The 17,369-nt window shown below is 45.5% G+C and overlaps 1 protein-coding gene across 3 annotated transcripts in view; it reads right to left on the minus strand.

The window, feature by feature from the left end:
* The window catches only part of GPM6B (glycoprotein M6B), a 147,805-nt gene extending 140,954 nt beyond the window's left edge, over positions 1-6,851 (minus strand). The window contains exon 1 of one of the 3 annotated variants that reach the window (XM_080652968.1): positions 6,530-6,851. In XM_080652968.1, coding sequence (XP_080509094.1) covers positions 6,530-6,533 — 4 coding nt within the window. In that variant the 5' untranslated portion in view covers positions 6,534-6,851. The remainder of the gene's footprint in view (positions 1-6,529) is intronic. The other 2 variants (XM_080652969.1, XM_080652970.1) reach the window with 2 other exon arrangements.
* Positions 6,852-17,369: the final 10,518 nt, after the last annotated feature.

Here is a 17,369-nt window from a genome sequence, read left to right on the forward strand (position 1 = left end):
CCCTCCCAGACACACTGTGACTCCTGTCATCCTGCTGATCCTTCCAGAGTCAGATCAAAAGTAACTTCCTCCCTGAGGAACCCCTCTCTGAAATACCAGCCCCCTTTTTTCCTCAGACAGAGGAAATTATTCTACAGGATCTTGTACTTATCTCTCTTACCATTCTTTATCTGCCTCTATGAGGTGACTGTGGGGATTTGAGGACAGGGCTGGGTCTTGTTTATTTATTTGTTTATTTTTTGCTTCAAGACTTAGCACTGTACCTGGCTCATCTAAGCCGGGTTCTGAACGCTCACAGTGTGATCACCTGCCATGTTCGACAGCCTTCACTGGTGGTGGGCATGTAACAGGAACTCAAAGGCTTACAGATTGGCACTTGCTAGTTGCATAGTATTGCAATGGGTACTCATTTAACCCAATTGTATAAGGTGGGAATGGAAACACAAGACTGTTATTACCTTTTAATCCTCAGGGCAATAATGAATTTAACTGAAACAGCGTTTCACTACAAGCTTCCCTGAACTTCAAAACTCTGACAAGAAGGAAGTGTTTTTCACCAGAGAGAGGAAAAATATTTCATAACATCAAAAGAAAAAAGCTGAAGGCAAAAAAAAAGAAATGAAATAACACTCAAACTGCTCTTTAAATTGTTTTTGTGTCTGTGTATGCCTGCAGCAATCAAATTACTCCTAAAGTGACTTCAAGCTGTGAATTCTGTTATTCTGTGAATATCTATGCTAAAAGTATTATTCTTAAAGAATAATAATATCATTTACCTATTTAATTTAGTATAATCAATCATAGTTTATAATACATAAGTAAATATTTTACATACCTTGAAGTCTATATATAAAAGCCTAGGCAACCCTTAAGACTATAACGACCAGTCGTTATGACATGCACTGACCACCAGGGGGCAGACAATGCAGGAGCTGCCTCTAGCCTGCAGGCCCTGATCGCTGATGAGGCCTGCCAGCCAACCTCCCAGTCTCTCCCCCCAGCTGGTAGGCCCTGATCACCTGATTGGGGCCGGGTCCCGGGTTGGGATGGGGAACCAGGGGTGGGTGGCAGCGGACACTGGCAGTGAGGAAAGGAGGAGGCAGGGAGGTGGGGAACCTGATCTGCCCTGATTGCCTGCCAGGCCTAGGGACCCCACCCGTGCACGAATTTCGTGCACCGGACCTCTAGTATCTTTATAATGTTGATAGACAATAAAGTACATTTTATGTGGTAAAACCTTAACCTTTCAACAAATATTTGTGGAGCACCTACAATATGCCAATCATTTGAATGAAAATTGGGATACAACAATGAATAAAACAATCTTTGTTCTTGACAAATTTGGTATTTGAACAGAAAAGAAGGCATATGAAAAAACACTAACAAACCAGCTAATAGTAACCTGAAAAATTAGGCTAAAATTATTAAATGGATGATATTGGTTTAAAAATACAGTATAAGCTCTCTTACCAACATTCAGCTAGCGAGCCTATATTTTCTATTCTTTTTGTTAACCACACTGACCATTGTCCACAGATCTTGACCTCAAAGCTACTCTCAAGACGCCTCTGGACTACTTCTCCCACCAGCTGAATTGTCTACCTCAGAAGAGCCAGTTGTTTGTTACTTTAATTATGGAAATCAATTCAGTATTACACAAACTAATAAAATATGAGTGCTAAAATTGTTTTTATTTCTTGAAAACCAGGCCGATTGCTTTGGAAAGTCTTAACAAAGAGGACTCACTTGGAAAAATGATTGCAAAAAAAAGTGCAGGCAAGGTAACATTAAAGCCACCTAACTGCTTGACCCTGATACAGCAGATAAGGATCTTCTCTAAGAAACCCTTGAAAGGGTCAAGTGGTTTGGACAACAGCTTTTTCTGGAGCAAAGATACACTAAATAATTACTTCCTGTTTGTCACAAACAGTACTTGGTGCTATAGGGCTACAGGGGTTTTTTCTAAATTTCAGCCTGCATGGGAAATTTGAAGGGCGTGCTCTTCAAGGAGGAGGCGGGTGGGCTGTTACTAGATCTTTACACTCAGAGGGAGGGAGGCTAGCACATTCTGGGATACTTCCTGCCCAGCTCTTCATCAGGATACTATTCCTTTGTCTCCACCGCATCTGAATTCCTGAGCAAACTCCCAGACCCTGTCTCTGTCTGCTAGAATCCTGTGTGCTTCCTTCTGAGTCTTGCCTCTGAAGGTGGCCTGTGCCCTGGGTGGGGAGTGAGAAAAAGTTCTCAGGAACAGCCAGCTCTAAGGAGAAGAGGGCAGAAGCCAAAACGAGAAGCATTCCTCTACCAGTCTCCTTGGAGAAAGCCACTTGTTCTGTTGGCAGGCATGTCAAGATGCCAGCATTCAGTGAACCTACAAATGATGCCTAGGATGCTGGCTTCCTGCAAATAAACAGTATTCAATTAGGGAGCTGTTTTCTCATGTTTTTCAAGCATAACATTACCCTCTCGTTTTGTTTTTTATTCTAAATTACATTCATGTCGCTTTGTTAGAGTCCTCCAAAATAATTTCATCAAATCTTTTATTTTGTAGTAAACTGAAATCAAGAAGAGAAAATTATTTACCCAAGGTCACACTGTCAGTTAGTGGAATTCCTGTGGTGGGCTTGCCCTGCTTTTCCTGTTTCTTAGTCCCAGGAACAACAGCACCAGCAGCACCTGGGAACTTGCTAGAAACACAGAAACTCAGGCCCCATCCAGACCCACTGAATCAGAAGCTGCTTTTTTTTTTAACAAGGTCACAGTTGACCTGTATGCATGTTATAGTTAAAGAACTGCTCTAAACCAGATATTTTAAATGCTATTTTTGTGAAGTGATAAATTCATAATCTTCACATAAATTTCCTTGCAACAAGATGGATCAAAACAAAGATCATTTTACATACAATTTTCATTTAAAATGATAGCCAGCTAATGAAACTAAATCAGCCTTTCTCTCTGGATACATGATCCATATGACAGCAGGATGGATATCCTACACATGCTTTACGAGAGGTTACTGCATTGAATCCATTCAGTTGCTGTGTCTTCAGGCCTGTGAATAAGGTAACAGAATCAAAATTCTGTTAGGCAATGTGAGTTCCTAGCTGCTAACAGCAGAGTAACACTGAGAATGTGTGTGTGTGTGTGTGTGCACAGGCACACTCACAATGGGCAAATGTGGAACTCTTCAGCCAATGAAATAGTTTCATCACACTCATTTAGTTGGTGTACTGCATACATCTTCCCATGGTGCAAAACAACCAAAGTTACTGAATAGTCAAACACACCACAAACATCAATTGGCTCATTGCATTTACATGACCCATCCAGAACAGGCAAACCCATAGAAAGTAGATTAGTGGTTGCTCTGGCTGAGGCTGGGGAGAGGGAAGGACAGGGAGTGACTTCTAATGGGTCCAGGGCTTCTTTGGGCGGTGATGACAATGTCAGTTAGTGGTGGTGGCTGTACAACTTTAAATACACTAAAAATCACGGACTCTGTGCACTTAAATGTGCCAATTGTAATGGTATGTGAATTATATCTGAACAAAGCTGTAAAAATAAAATCAATTGGCTCAACAATGTGTGTTTTTTTAAGATGCGTTGAAACATACAATTGTACACACCATCATTGCTCAACACTTTATTTTTCCACTTAAAGATTTTGAATACCTTAAAATTTGAGTCTGAAGGGGCTATTTCCATGAACCTCCCCCATTTTACCAGGAAATTAACTGATAACAGTTTAAGGAAGTGACGTGCATGAGAACCAAAGTCCCAACTCAATGGACCAATGGTCAGAATTTTCCCAGCATTACATCATTTCCATGAAAACATTCATGGGGAATGTTCGGTAATTGAATACAACTGGAAAAATAAAACCAGTTCATGGCCTTGTGGCGTATTTACTAAGAACCTCCCAAAGAAAATCAGTATGTTTTCTTTTTAGCATGAAGGGAACGTTCTTTCTTTTATGCAAAAACTAAAAACTAAAACCAAGGATACAGGCAGAACCAGTGAGGTATGCCCCAATTAACATAAGTTGGCAACTGAAGTGTAGAACCAACAATTGTCCAAGACACAAAGTACTTCCTTGAGAACAGGCCTCTGCTTTGGGCATTTGCTTCATGAGAACTTCCACATCCACTGAAAAATAAAACCCTCGCTTAAGCCCAGGGTATTGTGAAAAGTCGTTCTCCAGAAGGTGCCCCCATGATGATCCGAGGCTCAATTTTTAATGTGTACAAATCCCAATGCTTGGCGTTCAAAAACCAGAAACTTTATTTCAGGAAAATTAGTTAGTGCTTTTGCTCAATGCTGCACTTGGTGGAACTTCCACATCGTTGCCCCAAGCCTGTGGTCGGCAAACTGTGGCTCGCGAGCCACATGCGGCTCTTTGGCCCCTTGAGTGTGGCTCTTCCACAAAATACCACGGCCTGGGCGAGTCTATTTGGAAGAAGTGGCGTTAGAAGAAGTTTAAGTTTAAAAAATGTGGCTCTCCAAAGAACTTTCAATCGTTGTACTGTTGATATTTGGCTCTGTTGACTAATGAGTTTGCCGACCACTGCCCCAAGCATTGCCAAGGTGGTTGCAGGCTGAGCAGCAGCCCTGATTTTTGTGTCTGAACCTCATTTAAAAGGGAGCGCTGAGTGATGGGACTACTCCCGTGGGAACACTTGGAGAAGTAAGAACCAGAGTCACCTGTCCCGCAATTCGGCCCTTTCTAGAAGGATTTTGTCCTAGCTTTCCCGTAGCTCAGCGGTTGGCAAACCGCGGCTAGCGAGCCACACGCGGCTCTTTGGCCCCTTGAGTGTGGCTCTTCCACAAAATACCACGGCCTGGGCGAGTCTATTTGGAAGAAGTGGCGTTAGAAGAAGTTTAAGTTTAAAAAATTGGGCTCTCCAAAGAAATTTCAATCGTTGTACTGTTGATATTTGGCTCCATTGACTAATGAGTTTGCCGACCACTGCCTAGCTCTTTGGTAAGGAAATTTCCTGCTGGATTCAGGAGCCTTATTTCCTTTCCGATTTTGATCCCCTAGTAAATTTTTAAAAATTAACTATGAAATTCTTTGCACTTCCTTAAAATGCAAAATACTGAACCCTCCTTACCACAGCCTCACCGAAAACTTACTTGGCACAACATTACCTCCCCCCACATACACACACCAACCCAGACTCAATCGCAGGGGGAATGTAGGATGCAGGGGTCCTCAAACTTTTTAAACAGGGGGCCAGTTCACTGTCCCTCAGACCGTTGGAGGGCCGGACTGTAGTTTAAAAAAAAAAACTATGAACACATTCCTATGCTCACTGCGGGCCGGGGACGAGTCGGCTGCTAAGCAGGACAGGCAGCGGCACCCGGCGGGCCGGATACATGTCCTCGGCGGGCCGCATGTGGCCCGCGGGCCGTAGTTAGAGGACGCCTGGTAGGGATAGCAGGTGGGGGCTGGGGGAGTGCTGGCAGGAAATACATTCCTTAGCCCTCACCAGTAACCCGCAGTGGTTAAGCCCCCTGGCTGCCTCATTAGGAATGCTTTGGATGGGTCTTCAGTCTGTGGTTTTGAGGCGCTGGTGGCGGGAGTCTGAGCTGCTAGAGAAAGAGGACAGAGCAGGGAGAGCGCCGAGGCGCTCAGACGCTGCCAGGGCTGCCGGATGAGGCCGATTCCACCGCACTCCAGGAGTTTCCCTTGGGAGACAGGACGCCTTTAACGACATGTTGCTGACGGCAGCATTTCGGGGTCTTAGGAGGTGACAGACTCTCCCAGCCACCTAACATCCGCCCCGGCCCAGGTTGCAGATTCTCTCTCTCCGGGGCTGGGCTCTCAGCGTTCCTGGGCAGTGGATCCCCAGCCGCACCGGGACCCGCTTGGCACACGGTCTCCTCCTGCGCCCAGCCCCGCATTTGGATAGTTGGAAGAGGGGACAAAGCAATGAAAACCCTCTGTCCCATCCTCCTCTGTCCCATCCTGCCTCTGTCCCCTCCCACCTTCCTTGTTTCAAGGGTCGTGGTTCTCAAACGGGGTCTTCCAACAGACCTGGGGACTCGGGCGCTTTTTCACGTGGGTTTCAGGCCAACTGAACCAGGGCAGGGTGGGACAGGACCGAACTCGGCGCTGGGAGCTCGGGTGACAGGGAGGCAGAGCGCCCCAGGAAATGGGCAAGAAGCTAGCTACTCTCCAACACCCCCTTAAAATAAAGCAGGAGACGGCCTCGCGGGACGCTCCGTCCGCGCGTCTGCTCTCTCCGCAACCCTCCCAGGAGCCACGCTCTTTCCTGGGGCGAGCCGAAAGCGGGGGGGGGGGGGGGGGGGTGCAGCCGAAGGGCTGTGGGGGCGGGGACGCCCTCGCGATGGGGCAGGGACGCGCACCTGGACGTTGGGGACACCTGCGCTGCGCCCCTCCCACCGGCAGCCTCCGCCCCCTCGCCCGGGATCCCCCGGCAGAGGTGCCCCAGGAGGCCCCACCTGAGCGGGGGTGGGCGCGGGGCCCTGGCCGCGGCGGTGGCGCGGGGCCAGCACGCTGCCTTACCCATGGTTGAGACGGGCTGGAGGGGCGCTGGCTCCCCGGGGACCGGCTGAGCAGGTGGGGCGAGTTTGCGGGCGGGGCGGGCACACGTGCGCGGGCCGGGCTCCTGTCGGGCTGCGCTGGGCTGCTGGGCTGGCGGCTGGAGGCTGGCTCCTGGGCTGGGGTGGGAGAGCGACTGGGCTCCGCCTGCACTGGGGGCCGGCCGCGCAGAGAGGGGCCCTGACGTCAGCGCCGGGGGCTTTGTGAGCCCGCAGCAGGGCCCCGAACCCGCAGCAGGCGTGCCCAAGCGGGTCAGCCAAGCAGGAGGCTCCCCCTAGGACCCCTTAGCGAGCACCCTGCGGCCGGAAGCCGGAAAAGCCAGCTGGGGGGTTGCGGGGGGGGGGGATGGAGAGAGAGGGGAGTGGGCTTTTAGGATCTCGGAAAAAAGGAACTCTCACAGCTGGAGCGGTTTTGCGGGCTTAGTCATCACCCATTGTGCAGATAACGAAACTGAGGCCCAAGTCACCGCACCAAGGACACCCAGTGGTTGACAGCGTTGCCCCAGTCCACAGTCCCCCGATCCTTTTGTTCACATATGGGCCGCGGGTGGTTTACGGAATTCAGCAGGTCTAACCCGGGTTGCACGTTGGAATGGGCTGCGGAGCTTTGGAACCAGGGTTTCATCAAGTCCTCGGCGGGTGAGACCAAGTCAAAAGCTCCCCAGGTGATTCCAACGTGCAGCCAAGGTCGCCTGCACTGGCTGGAGTTACTTGTGGGTAACAAGTGACTTCGAAGGGCACAGGTGGCACTTCCCAATCTGGGGTGCTGACAGGTTTGGCGGTGTCAGCCCACTTGCTCCCGGAAGCCCAGCCCTGGCATGCACTGGGAGACCTTGCAGACACCCCAGTCACTGCTTCTCCCGCTCAGGCCTCCTGCTTGAGCCTGTAAGTGAATCAATGGTTTAACACTGTCCGGGGTTTAAATTCCTTCTGTCTCCTTAGAGAAGAATTTTCCTGTTTCCAAAGGTTTTAGAAAAGCGCTGAGACCCTGGCAGTTTTTCTATGGTTACCTATCGGTTCTCAGACACTTCTGCGCCCCTGATAGTATGTTGTGCTTCTTCATTGTTTTGAAAATTCATCATGTTACTTGAACCGAGGGTTACATAAACAGTAACAATAGATAGTACACGAAGGGACATTTAAGCCAGGAGAAAAAGGCTTCAGGACTATGAAAGGGTGGAGGCGGCAAACATTTCATCTATTGAAATTTATTGGATTAGAGAAGATTTTTTCAAGGCAGAGCTCTAGAAAGCCTAATAATATTTTGCATAAAAGGACAGATTTGTGCTAGGCGGATCATTACTAACCAATCTCATGTAGTAATAAAACAGCAGGGAGCTCATAGGTTTAATTGTCCTGTTACAGAAAGCAACCCATTTGAAGGAGGCCTGAATGCACGTGTTTGCAGAAATCCAACTGCACGTGACAGTGATTAGAATGGCCTGCAAAGGGCAGAGACTATGGGGGAAGGAATGGGGGCAAGGAGGAATTTATTCTACTTCCAGGTTTAGGGAAGAGCATTTGGTTGGTTCCTCCACCCATCGTGGGTGGGAGGCCCCTAGGAGACAGTGAAAACAACAAAATGGGCTTCTCAAATAGTATTTGGGCATGCTATGACCTCACTCAGCCACTATGGAGGCAAGAACTCTAAGGTTTTGTGCACTGGGATAAAAGTAAACCCTTTCATCCACTTTCTGTCATTCCCTAGAAGTCTCAGACTTTTTTTTTTAACCCAAAGAAAAGAACAGCTGTCTAAATATTGAAGCTAGTCACATGGGATGCTGTGATTAAAAACCAAGTTAGAGCGAGTGTGTACACAGTGTCAAAGGAAAGCCACATTTTAATAGAAAATTTTACTTACTTTGTAAATGTCACGGACTGATTTCAACAAGCAATTGTCCTGAAAACCCTTAAGAAAAACAACACAGCAGTTGGGAATTAACAAGGCTACTACAGACAGGGTGCAGAAGACATCTAATATATATACTTGACTATTAGTCAAATAAATGCTATTTGATAGTAATAAACCATTTTTTCTCATATTAAGTAACTAAAACCTTTTTAAAAAATCAAGCAAGTCTACCTTGCAGGTGGGTGACTAAATTGGTAGAGCCTTTCTGGAAAGTGTTTTGGCAGTATGAACCAAGAGACTTAAAAATATGCATAGCCTCTGACCTAATATTCTCTTGCTTCTGGGACCTTCTCCTAATTAAATAATGACTGTTTCAGTAAAAATTAATGTAAAAAGATGGTTATCACAGAGCAAGATGTAATAGCAAACAAAACAATAAAACAAAAATTAAGAAAGCAACAACTGTTCAGTAAAAGGGAAGAAGTTATATATATTACTAGTGACCCAGTGCATGGATTCGTGCACATTGAAAGGAAATTAATTAGAAGGTGGCCGGTGGGGTGGGACTGGGCAAGATGGGCCAGACATGCCTTGGAGCCAACCTCCCATGGTCCCTCCCCAGCCGGCCACACCTAGGCTCGAAAGGCATCTGTGGAGTGAGCAGGGTCCCTCCAGCAGGTGGGGTACCTGGCCTGGCCTGCAGGAATAAGGCAGAAACCAGTAGTCCAACATCCCCCGAGGGGTCCCGGATTGCGAGAGGGCACTCTGCAAAGTTGCTGTCATACAGGGTGTGGAATGCAAACACAAGTGTGCAGTAAACCAGATTCGGGGCTGACAGTGCCCCAGCAACAACATAACCCATGGCTGAAGGTGGGATCATGCGGCCCCTCGAGGAATTGGGCTCCCTCCTTTCTGGTTTTGGGGTGTGTCACCTGAGAACTGCTGCTGCCAAGTCACTGTAGCTCAGCAGCTCCTGCGTTGAGTGTCTGCCCCCTGGTGGTCAGTGTGCATCATAGTGACTGGTCGGATTGAGGGAGGGACACTTAGCATATTAGCCTTTTATATATATAGATTATTGACTTAGCTCAGTGGTTCTCAGCTGTGGATGTTTCCCTCCCTACTCCCCACCCCCAGGCCAGGAGACATTTGGCCATGTCTGGAGACAGTTTTAGTTGCCACTTATGGAGAGGGGCTGCTACTGGCACCTGGCTAGTGGAGGCCAGAAATGCTGCTAAATATCCTACAATGCACAGGACAGCCCCACTGCAGCAAAGATTTATGATCTGTCCCACCCAAATGTCAATAGTGCTGAGATTGAGCAGCTCTGATCTATTTAATTGTATATCACATGGCCCTGTTTCCAAATTATGTGGGGAAATACTCAGAGGTATTTTTACATTTTTAAAGCTGAGTGTACAATATAATCCTAGTCATATTTGTATGCACATACATATGTATTGAAGAAGACTGAAAGAAAATAATATGGTAGGGACTGTGGGGAGGAATAAAGTTTCCTGTACCCACCTAGGTTCTTCTGACTGGTCTAATAATTAAATTGACATGAGACAAATTAAGAGAAAATAACTACATTTAATTACATATGTAAATATGGGAACCCCACATACAAAAGAATGAGACCAGAGACCCTACAAGCAGGAGTGGTTCAGAGACAGGGTGACTGAGGTAATAAGACATTCTGAACTAGGGATGAGGTAAAGTGCCTTGTAGGCTTCAAAGGGTTAAGGCAAAATAAGAAGAGCAGACATTTAGTAAATAGGTGGGTCCATATAGGTGGGTCATAAAGTTACTACTGGTGATAACTCTTATTATGGGCAAGGCCCCTAACTTAAATACTTTAAGGGAGAGGTAAAAGTTTCTGTTAAGTCTGCAGGGTCTTGATTGCCTTCAGTTCAAAATATTTCACATGCCAAAGTGGCGCATCTTGGGGAGGCCTATTCTGAACCTATACAGATTATTATTTCTTCACCAAACATGTATCTTCTAACTGGCCACACAGCTGGACTACATTTCCCAGGCTTCTTAGCAGTTAGGTGGGCTAAGTGTGTGCCTCTGGGAGTGAGGCCACCAGTTGGGAGAAGACAGCTGAGCGACTTTTTCATCAAGCCCTACTATTCTATTTGTTATCACATGTATGTGTTATTTATAGATGTAGATATTGATACTGATATATTTAATTAAAACACTTGTGTCCATTGGGTGTTTAGTTCTATGCTTTCCAGGCCCCTGATACCTTATTTCCAGACATACCTATATGTAAAATGGGTATAATCATAGCCCTACCTCATATACTTGTAGGAAATAAAGGAGATTGTATTAGTAAGGAACTCACCATCTGGGACTCAATAAATGGTAGCTGGTGTGGATGTTGTTGCTGGTTATATTATCATTATTATCTTCACCTTTTACCCTGGGGAGCATGAGCCGACACTGGAATCACCAGAAACCACCTTTAGGGTGAGGGCATTCTGAGATTTTGCAGTGCAAAAAGGGATGGAGCTCTCTGGTGTAAAATTTTGTGGGTTTTTTTTTTTTTTGGCATATAGAGGAGCCCTCACTTGACTGCATCCATTCTAGAGGGTGGAAGGAAATTGTTGATTTCCATTCTGCTATTATACTGTACTAGAGGCCCGGTGCATGAAATTTGTGCACTCAGGGGGGTCCCTCAGCCAGGCCTGTGCCCGCTCACAGTTTGGGAGCCCTCAGGGAGCGGGCCTAAGCTGGCAGTCAGACATCCTTAGTGCTGCTGTGGAGGTGGGAGAGGCTCCTGACACCACCGCTGTGCTCGCCAGCCTTGACTCCGGCTTCTGGTTGAGCAGCACTCCCCCTGCAGGGGCGCACTGACCACTGGGGGACAGCTCCTGCATTGAGCGTCTGCCCCCTGGTGGTCAGTGCGTGCTGTTCAGTCGATTTGCATATTAGCCTTTTATTATATAGGATTTTGTTTATTTACTTACTGGTGAGGGATGGTGTCAGGTGGCCTTGAGTAGTAAGCAAATAGGACGCAGCCCAATGTAGAAGAAACAACAGGAAATTAACGAAGTAACTTTCCTATGAAGTTGTACAGTACGTCATTTAATTAGAGAAAAATTGAGTTTAAATGCACATGTTTTAAAATTGCAAATACTCCCTAAAACTAAAGATCCCTCACACCTTGGATGTGAATCCAGATGGTTTTCTAAATGTCTACATTTACATTGATATTACAAATATCAACCATCCCGAGTTGGCAAGTTGAGTGGAAGAAGGGCAGACAAAAAAGTACAATGTACACAGAGTTCTAAAAGGCAGGGGCAGTCAATGCCCAGCCAGGGAACAGCAGGAGGGATGGGGTAGGAGCCGAGAAGACCTGCAAGGAAGCGCTGCCCAGACCTTGGAGATAAATATTAAAGCACCTCCAAGATAATCATCTTTGCCTTCTCCTACATTTTTCTGTGTTCAACTTGGGGATAGAAGAGGAGAAGATTTTGCTGTCAGATTTTTAAGGAGCTAATCGTCCACTGGGGTCTTTATGACTTTTCAACTGGCTTTTCCAGTCACCTGCAGGAGACAGATGGAAGTCTCCTGCTCTCTGCTCCCCTGGTCTTCTCCTGAGGCCCTTTCTGAGCATAGGGCGAGGGCCCTAGATTCCCTCTCACACTTTGCTGGTTATTGTATGGCATCCTGACCTTGTGTTTCTTTTAGTGAGGAAACTGAGTCTTAGAGATATTCAGTCATGTGTCGCAGGTCGCACACTGAGTACACGGCAAATCTAGATTTAGATTTGAACCCTGCTCTATCTGAATTCAAGCTCTGTCCACTCCACCACATTACCATCCATAGACCATATTTCCCGATAGTATGATTCCTGCTCTGGGCTATAAGGAACAAGTGCCAAAGCCTCAGCCAGGGGTCTAGTTTTAGGGCTCCCTTTCAGAGTCAGTCTCCAGTTCAGCCGTGGCTTAGAGGATGGGGAACATGGCTATATCCTGTCATGGGTCTTACAGGGTCACCGGCTAGAAGTGAGCAAGATGCAGGCAAAATAGAACACAGTTGCATCCCGGGGGCGGGGGGAAGGCAGGATTCAAAGCTGGCTGAAAACAGATCCTGCCTTTAAACACAGATCATTTCATGCTGTCCTTTTGTGAAACAGAGCAATTGGCGATGATGTTTCTTTGGTTTGTACTGAGGCTTTCACTCCGCAAGTCTGGGTTATGTCCACTCTAATGCTCGTTGTCTTTCACAGGACTCACTACTTTTGGACTGTGGCCGAGTTACCCACATACAGGAATCCAGATCAGAATTCACAGCGGGGCATCAGGAACTCACAACAAACACCAAAGAATGTAGCTAATCTGACAGTGTGTACTTCTTTTTGCAGATGAAATTTTTAAATGAAACCATGTGCAGAGCTCAAAATTATTTATTAGCCCATCATTTTTATTAGCTGACAATGATCTCTTTTACTCCTCCCACACTTCCCATTTGGCTAGTAATAATGAATTTTGTAGCCTCTTGGGAAAAAATGTTGCTCTGGGCTAGTATTTTCTTATCATTTTTCTCAAGGAAGCCCTTTCTGACCTCCCTATTAAGGTTGAACGTCCCAACTGACAGTCTCATCGCACCGTCCACCTCCCCTTCCTAGGTCCTGCCACAGTTGCAATTTTACTTCAGATTATGTGAACATATAATGTATGTTTTTCTCCTCGTTGGGCCATGGCTATAGTGAGAGTAAATTAAAATATCTTGATTAATTAATTTAAAATGTTTTGAGGAATCTTGGGAGACTTCATGTCCTATCTCCTCCCCCACCCAGGACTCTGTTTCTATAATAATAGCTGTTTTTCCTGCCTCAATATCTCCCTTTTGACTTAATCATTCCTACTCGTTCACACACATGTTCCAGCCATTGCCTTATTGTCTTGCTCCCTTTCTTAGTAAAACCTTTTGGAAGAATAATCCATACTTGCCTGAATGTCCTCACCTCTTACTCTCTGAAGTCCATTCCAATAAGCCTTGTGTCCCCATCATTTTGCTGAAACTGCTCTTGTCAAGAACACAAATGATGGCATGTGGCAAGATGGGACTCTTGCAGTAAAGGCCTCCATTTTTCTAGAAACATCTTCTTATCTAAGCTTTCATGAACCCACACATTTCTGGTTTTCCTTCTACCTCATCAGATGAAACTTCTCAGTCTTCTTTGCTACTACCTAAATTTATTTTGTCATGACTATGTTTATTTTTTATTGTCAGTTTCACCCCATGGATCGGATGGTCCAGGTGGGAAGAAAGCTTGTTTATCTTGATCACTGTTGTAACCTCAATGCACAGAACGTATCAGATGCTCAAGTTTTCATTAAATGAATGAAAATTATGTAAGTTCAAACTCCATTTGAACTTACATAATTTTGAACCCAACGATCTTTAAAATTCTGGTTTGTATAAAAAATATCATGCCCGGCCAGCATGGCTTAGGGGCTGAGCATTGACCTATGAACTAAGAGGTCACGGTTCGATTCCTGGTCAGGGCACATGCCCAGGTTGCGGGCTGATCCCCAGTGTGGGGCTGTGCAGGAGGCCCCCAGTCAATGATTCTCTCTCATCATTGATGATGTTTCTATCTCTCTCTCCCTCTCCCTTCCTCTCTGAAATCAAAATATTTTAAAAAATATCATGACATAAATATTACTCTGAATTTTATTCTTTTACCTAATATATAAGCTACCTCTTGTGAAAATGAAGGAAGGAGAATCACATTCAAAATGGAGTCAGGAAGCCATAAAGGGAGGGCTTTCATGCATATACCACTTGTTGCGGCTTACTTTACATACCTTAGCTGGAAGAAGCTTACTTTCCATACCTCAGCAGGATGAAGGGAGATTTTCTAGTGGCCCAGCAATAACTCAACCAATGAGAAGCCACCAAAACTAGAACTCTCCCTTTCAATGAACTTTTAAAAAAATGTTTTTATTGATTTTAGAGAGAGAGAGAAGGGAGAGGAATAGAAAGATAGGAATATTGATGAGAGAGAACCATCCATTGGCTACCTCCTGCATGCCCCCCACTGGGGATTGAGCCAGAAACCCAACCCAGGCATGTGCCCTGACCGGGAAGCAAACCTGTGACCTCTTGGTTCACAGGTCGACGTTCAACCACTTAGCCAAACTGGCCGGGCCCTTCCAATGAACTTTTGTTCAGAATTGCCCCTCCCAATTTCTTCCCTTCTCCTATAAAAGCACGCTCCTCTCCTTTGTTCTCTGGACTTGCCTATGGTTTGCTATAGTTTGCAATTCCTCTGCTATTTCAGAATAAACTCCATTTTCCTGGCTAAACTGCTTACATTTTTATTTTAAAGGTTGACACCCTCTTACTTTTGGTGAACACTCTAAATTTTCATCCATCTGGTAATAAAAATATTTATTCTGACAATCATTCTTCCTCAATTCATTGATCAGCATTCTGTGAGCATGTTTGTTTTCAGCCAGCTGGGTAATCCTTGATTGTGTTGACACCCAGCACACATTTCTGAATGTCGTCCACAAGGAAATAGCAACTTCTATTGTGTAAAAAGGTCATCATTTGTTTAGCACACACAAAGTTCTAGGTTGATTCAGCTGTTCAACTGGGGCAGACACTTGTTAACAGGATGATTTTCAAAATGCACCATGGGCAAAGGACCACTTAAACCCAAGAAAGAGGGACAGATGTGACAATTATGCAACCCCTGCATATTTTAATGCCCAAGAAACTGCTTCTCTCCTCTCCTCTGAATGGCTATCCCTCTTCTTCAACTCTTCCTGAAGTCCCGAGAGGATGTTGGGCATGTCCCTGTTCTCCTGTCTAGAAACTTTATCCAAGAAAGCAATGAAGTTGGAGGTGGCAGGGGAAAGGAAGGTGGGGGTGGGAACTCTGTGTCTTAATATATGTGGGTTACTGGCAATCAACCATTTCTTTTAAAAATGCTCAGAGATTCTAATAGTTAATTCTACCATATATTTGTTGATGCCCTCTACACATCACTGAATATTTCTCCCAATGGGTTAATGAGATAGAGGTAGGCAGTGTCAGCATTATCAAAGTTTTGCAGGAGTGGTGTAGTAACTTAGCCATGATTGTAAGACTTGTAGATAATTAGAACTAGAACTTGTTGACTGGAGCCACAATGACTCCTTGTCAATTTCCCTTCTCACTTACCAGTATCAGCATGTAGTTAAAAGTGTGACAAAGTGACTGTTGCTGTTTTTTGGGGGGCAAGTGACCTAACTCCTTTGAACCTATTTGTTTATGCTTGAGAGGCAGATAAGAATACTCATGGCACATGTTAACTTTGTGGTTTAAGGTAAAGTCCTACCTCCAGACTTATATTTTTGTTGTTATTGTCACGATTTATCAAATCAATGCCTCCCTTTCTCACTTCCTTTATTCAAGATGGAGGCTCCTACTTCAATCCAGTTTCTTGGTGCCTCTTCACATGACTCAAGGGTCCGTGATTATATCTACAAAGACCTATAGGGTCCCGAGATATAAGATGACAGGCATGAAATCCTTGACTCATGTTAAAGAAACAGGTGGTGTTCATTTCTAGCTCGCCTGGAGACATCCAAAGGACCAGTTGAACTCTTCTCCCTGTTCTCTGTGTCCTCAATCCCTCACTAATGTTTGTTGAATGAATGAATGACTACAAAGAGCAGACAGACTTGGAATCAAACCTCACCTTGGGCCCTGATGAACTGAGCCTCAGTTTCCAAATCTGCAAATTGAAAACAATAGACTCTTTTGAAAATGTTTTAATTTTTTTATTTTTGTTGAATTTATTGGGGTGACATCCTATATAATAGAACCCTAATATGAAAATCGACCGAATGGTGGAACGACCAGTGGAACGTCCGGTCGCTATGACGTGCACTGACCACCAGGGGGCAGACACTCAACGCAGGAGCTGCCCCCAGCCCACAGGCCAGCCAAGGGTGCTCCCCCGATCACCCCTATCGCCCCACCCACAGGTCGCCCCACAGATGGCCCTGATCGCTGGCCAGGCGTAGGGATCCTACCTTATATGTTGGGAACAGTCTCTTAGATTTAAAAATTAAAACCTGGCAAGGCTACTCTAACACTGAAAAAACAGGATGAGTCCTAGCTGGTTTGGCTCAGTGGATAGAGCGTTGGCCTGCGGACTGAAGGGTCCCTGGTTCGATTCCGGCCAAAGGCACATGCCTGGGTTGCGGGCTCGATCCCCAGTAGGGGGTGTGCAGGAGGCGGCCGATCAGTGATTCTCTCTCATCATTGATGTTTCTATCTCTCTCTCCCTCTCCCTTCCTCTCTGAAATCAATAAAAATATATTTTTTTAAAAAAGAGAAAAAACAGGGTGATGTAGCAATGACATGCATGGACTCTGGCTTGCACATTTTGTGGTCAGTCCTGATTCTGACACTTATAACTGTGTGACAAACCTAATTATTTAACCTCTCCTGCTTCAGTTTTTCCATGGGGAAAATGGTACTACTGCCTCAGAAGGATCATGTTATGTACTACTTTTTATAATCAGGGCAAAAAAATGTAGCTGCCCATATAACAGAAAGATGCCTTTCATTTATATGTAAAGTATGGTCACTGGTGCATGCCGTGTCCTGGATTGCAAGAGGGTTCAGGCCAGGCTAAGGACCCTCCCCTCCCCTCCCAAACCCCCACCCCCCCATGCATGAATTTCATGCACTGGGCCTCTAGTTGGTTAATAAAATTACATAGGTGGCAAGAGACTCTTTGCAGGGTTGGTAGGAGGATTTAAATAATAGCTATTCAATATTTTTCTCTCTCCCACATTCAATTTACCCTTAGTCCCCCCTTTAATAATGGTATCTGCTTTAGATTTTGTTGTTTCAATTTTTGCTCCTTATCAAAGGCAGGAGAAAACTAGAAGGTAGATTGTTCTGCCTTCTTTCTATCATTTGATCTGCC

Source organism: Plecotus auritus, assembly GCF_963455305.1.
Source record: "Plecotus auritus genome assembly, chromosome: X".
Classification (NCBI taxonomy): domain Eukaryota; kingdom Metazoa; phylum Chordata; class Mammalia; order Chiroptera; family Vespertilionidae; genus Plecotus; species Plecotus auritus.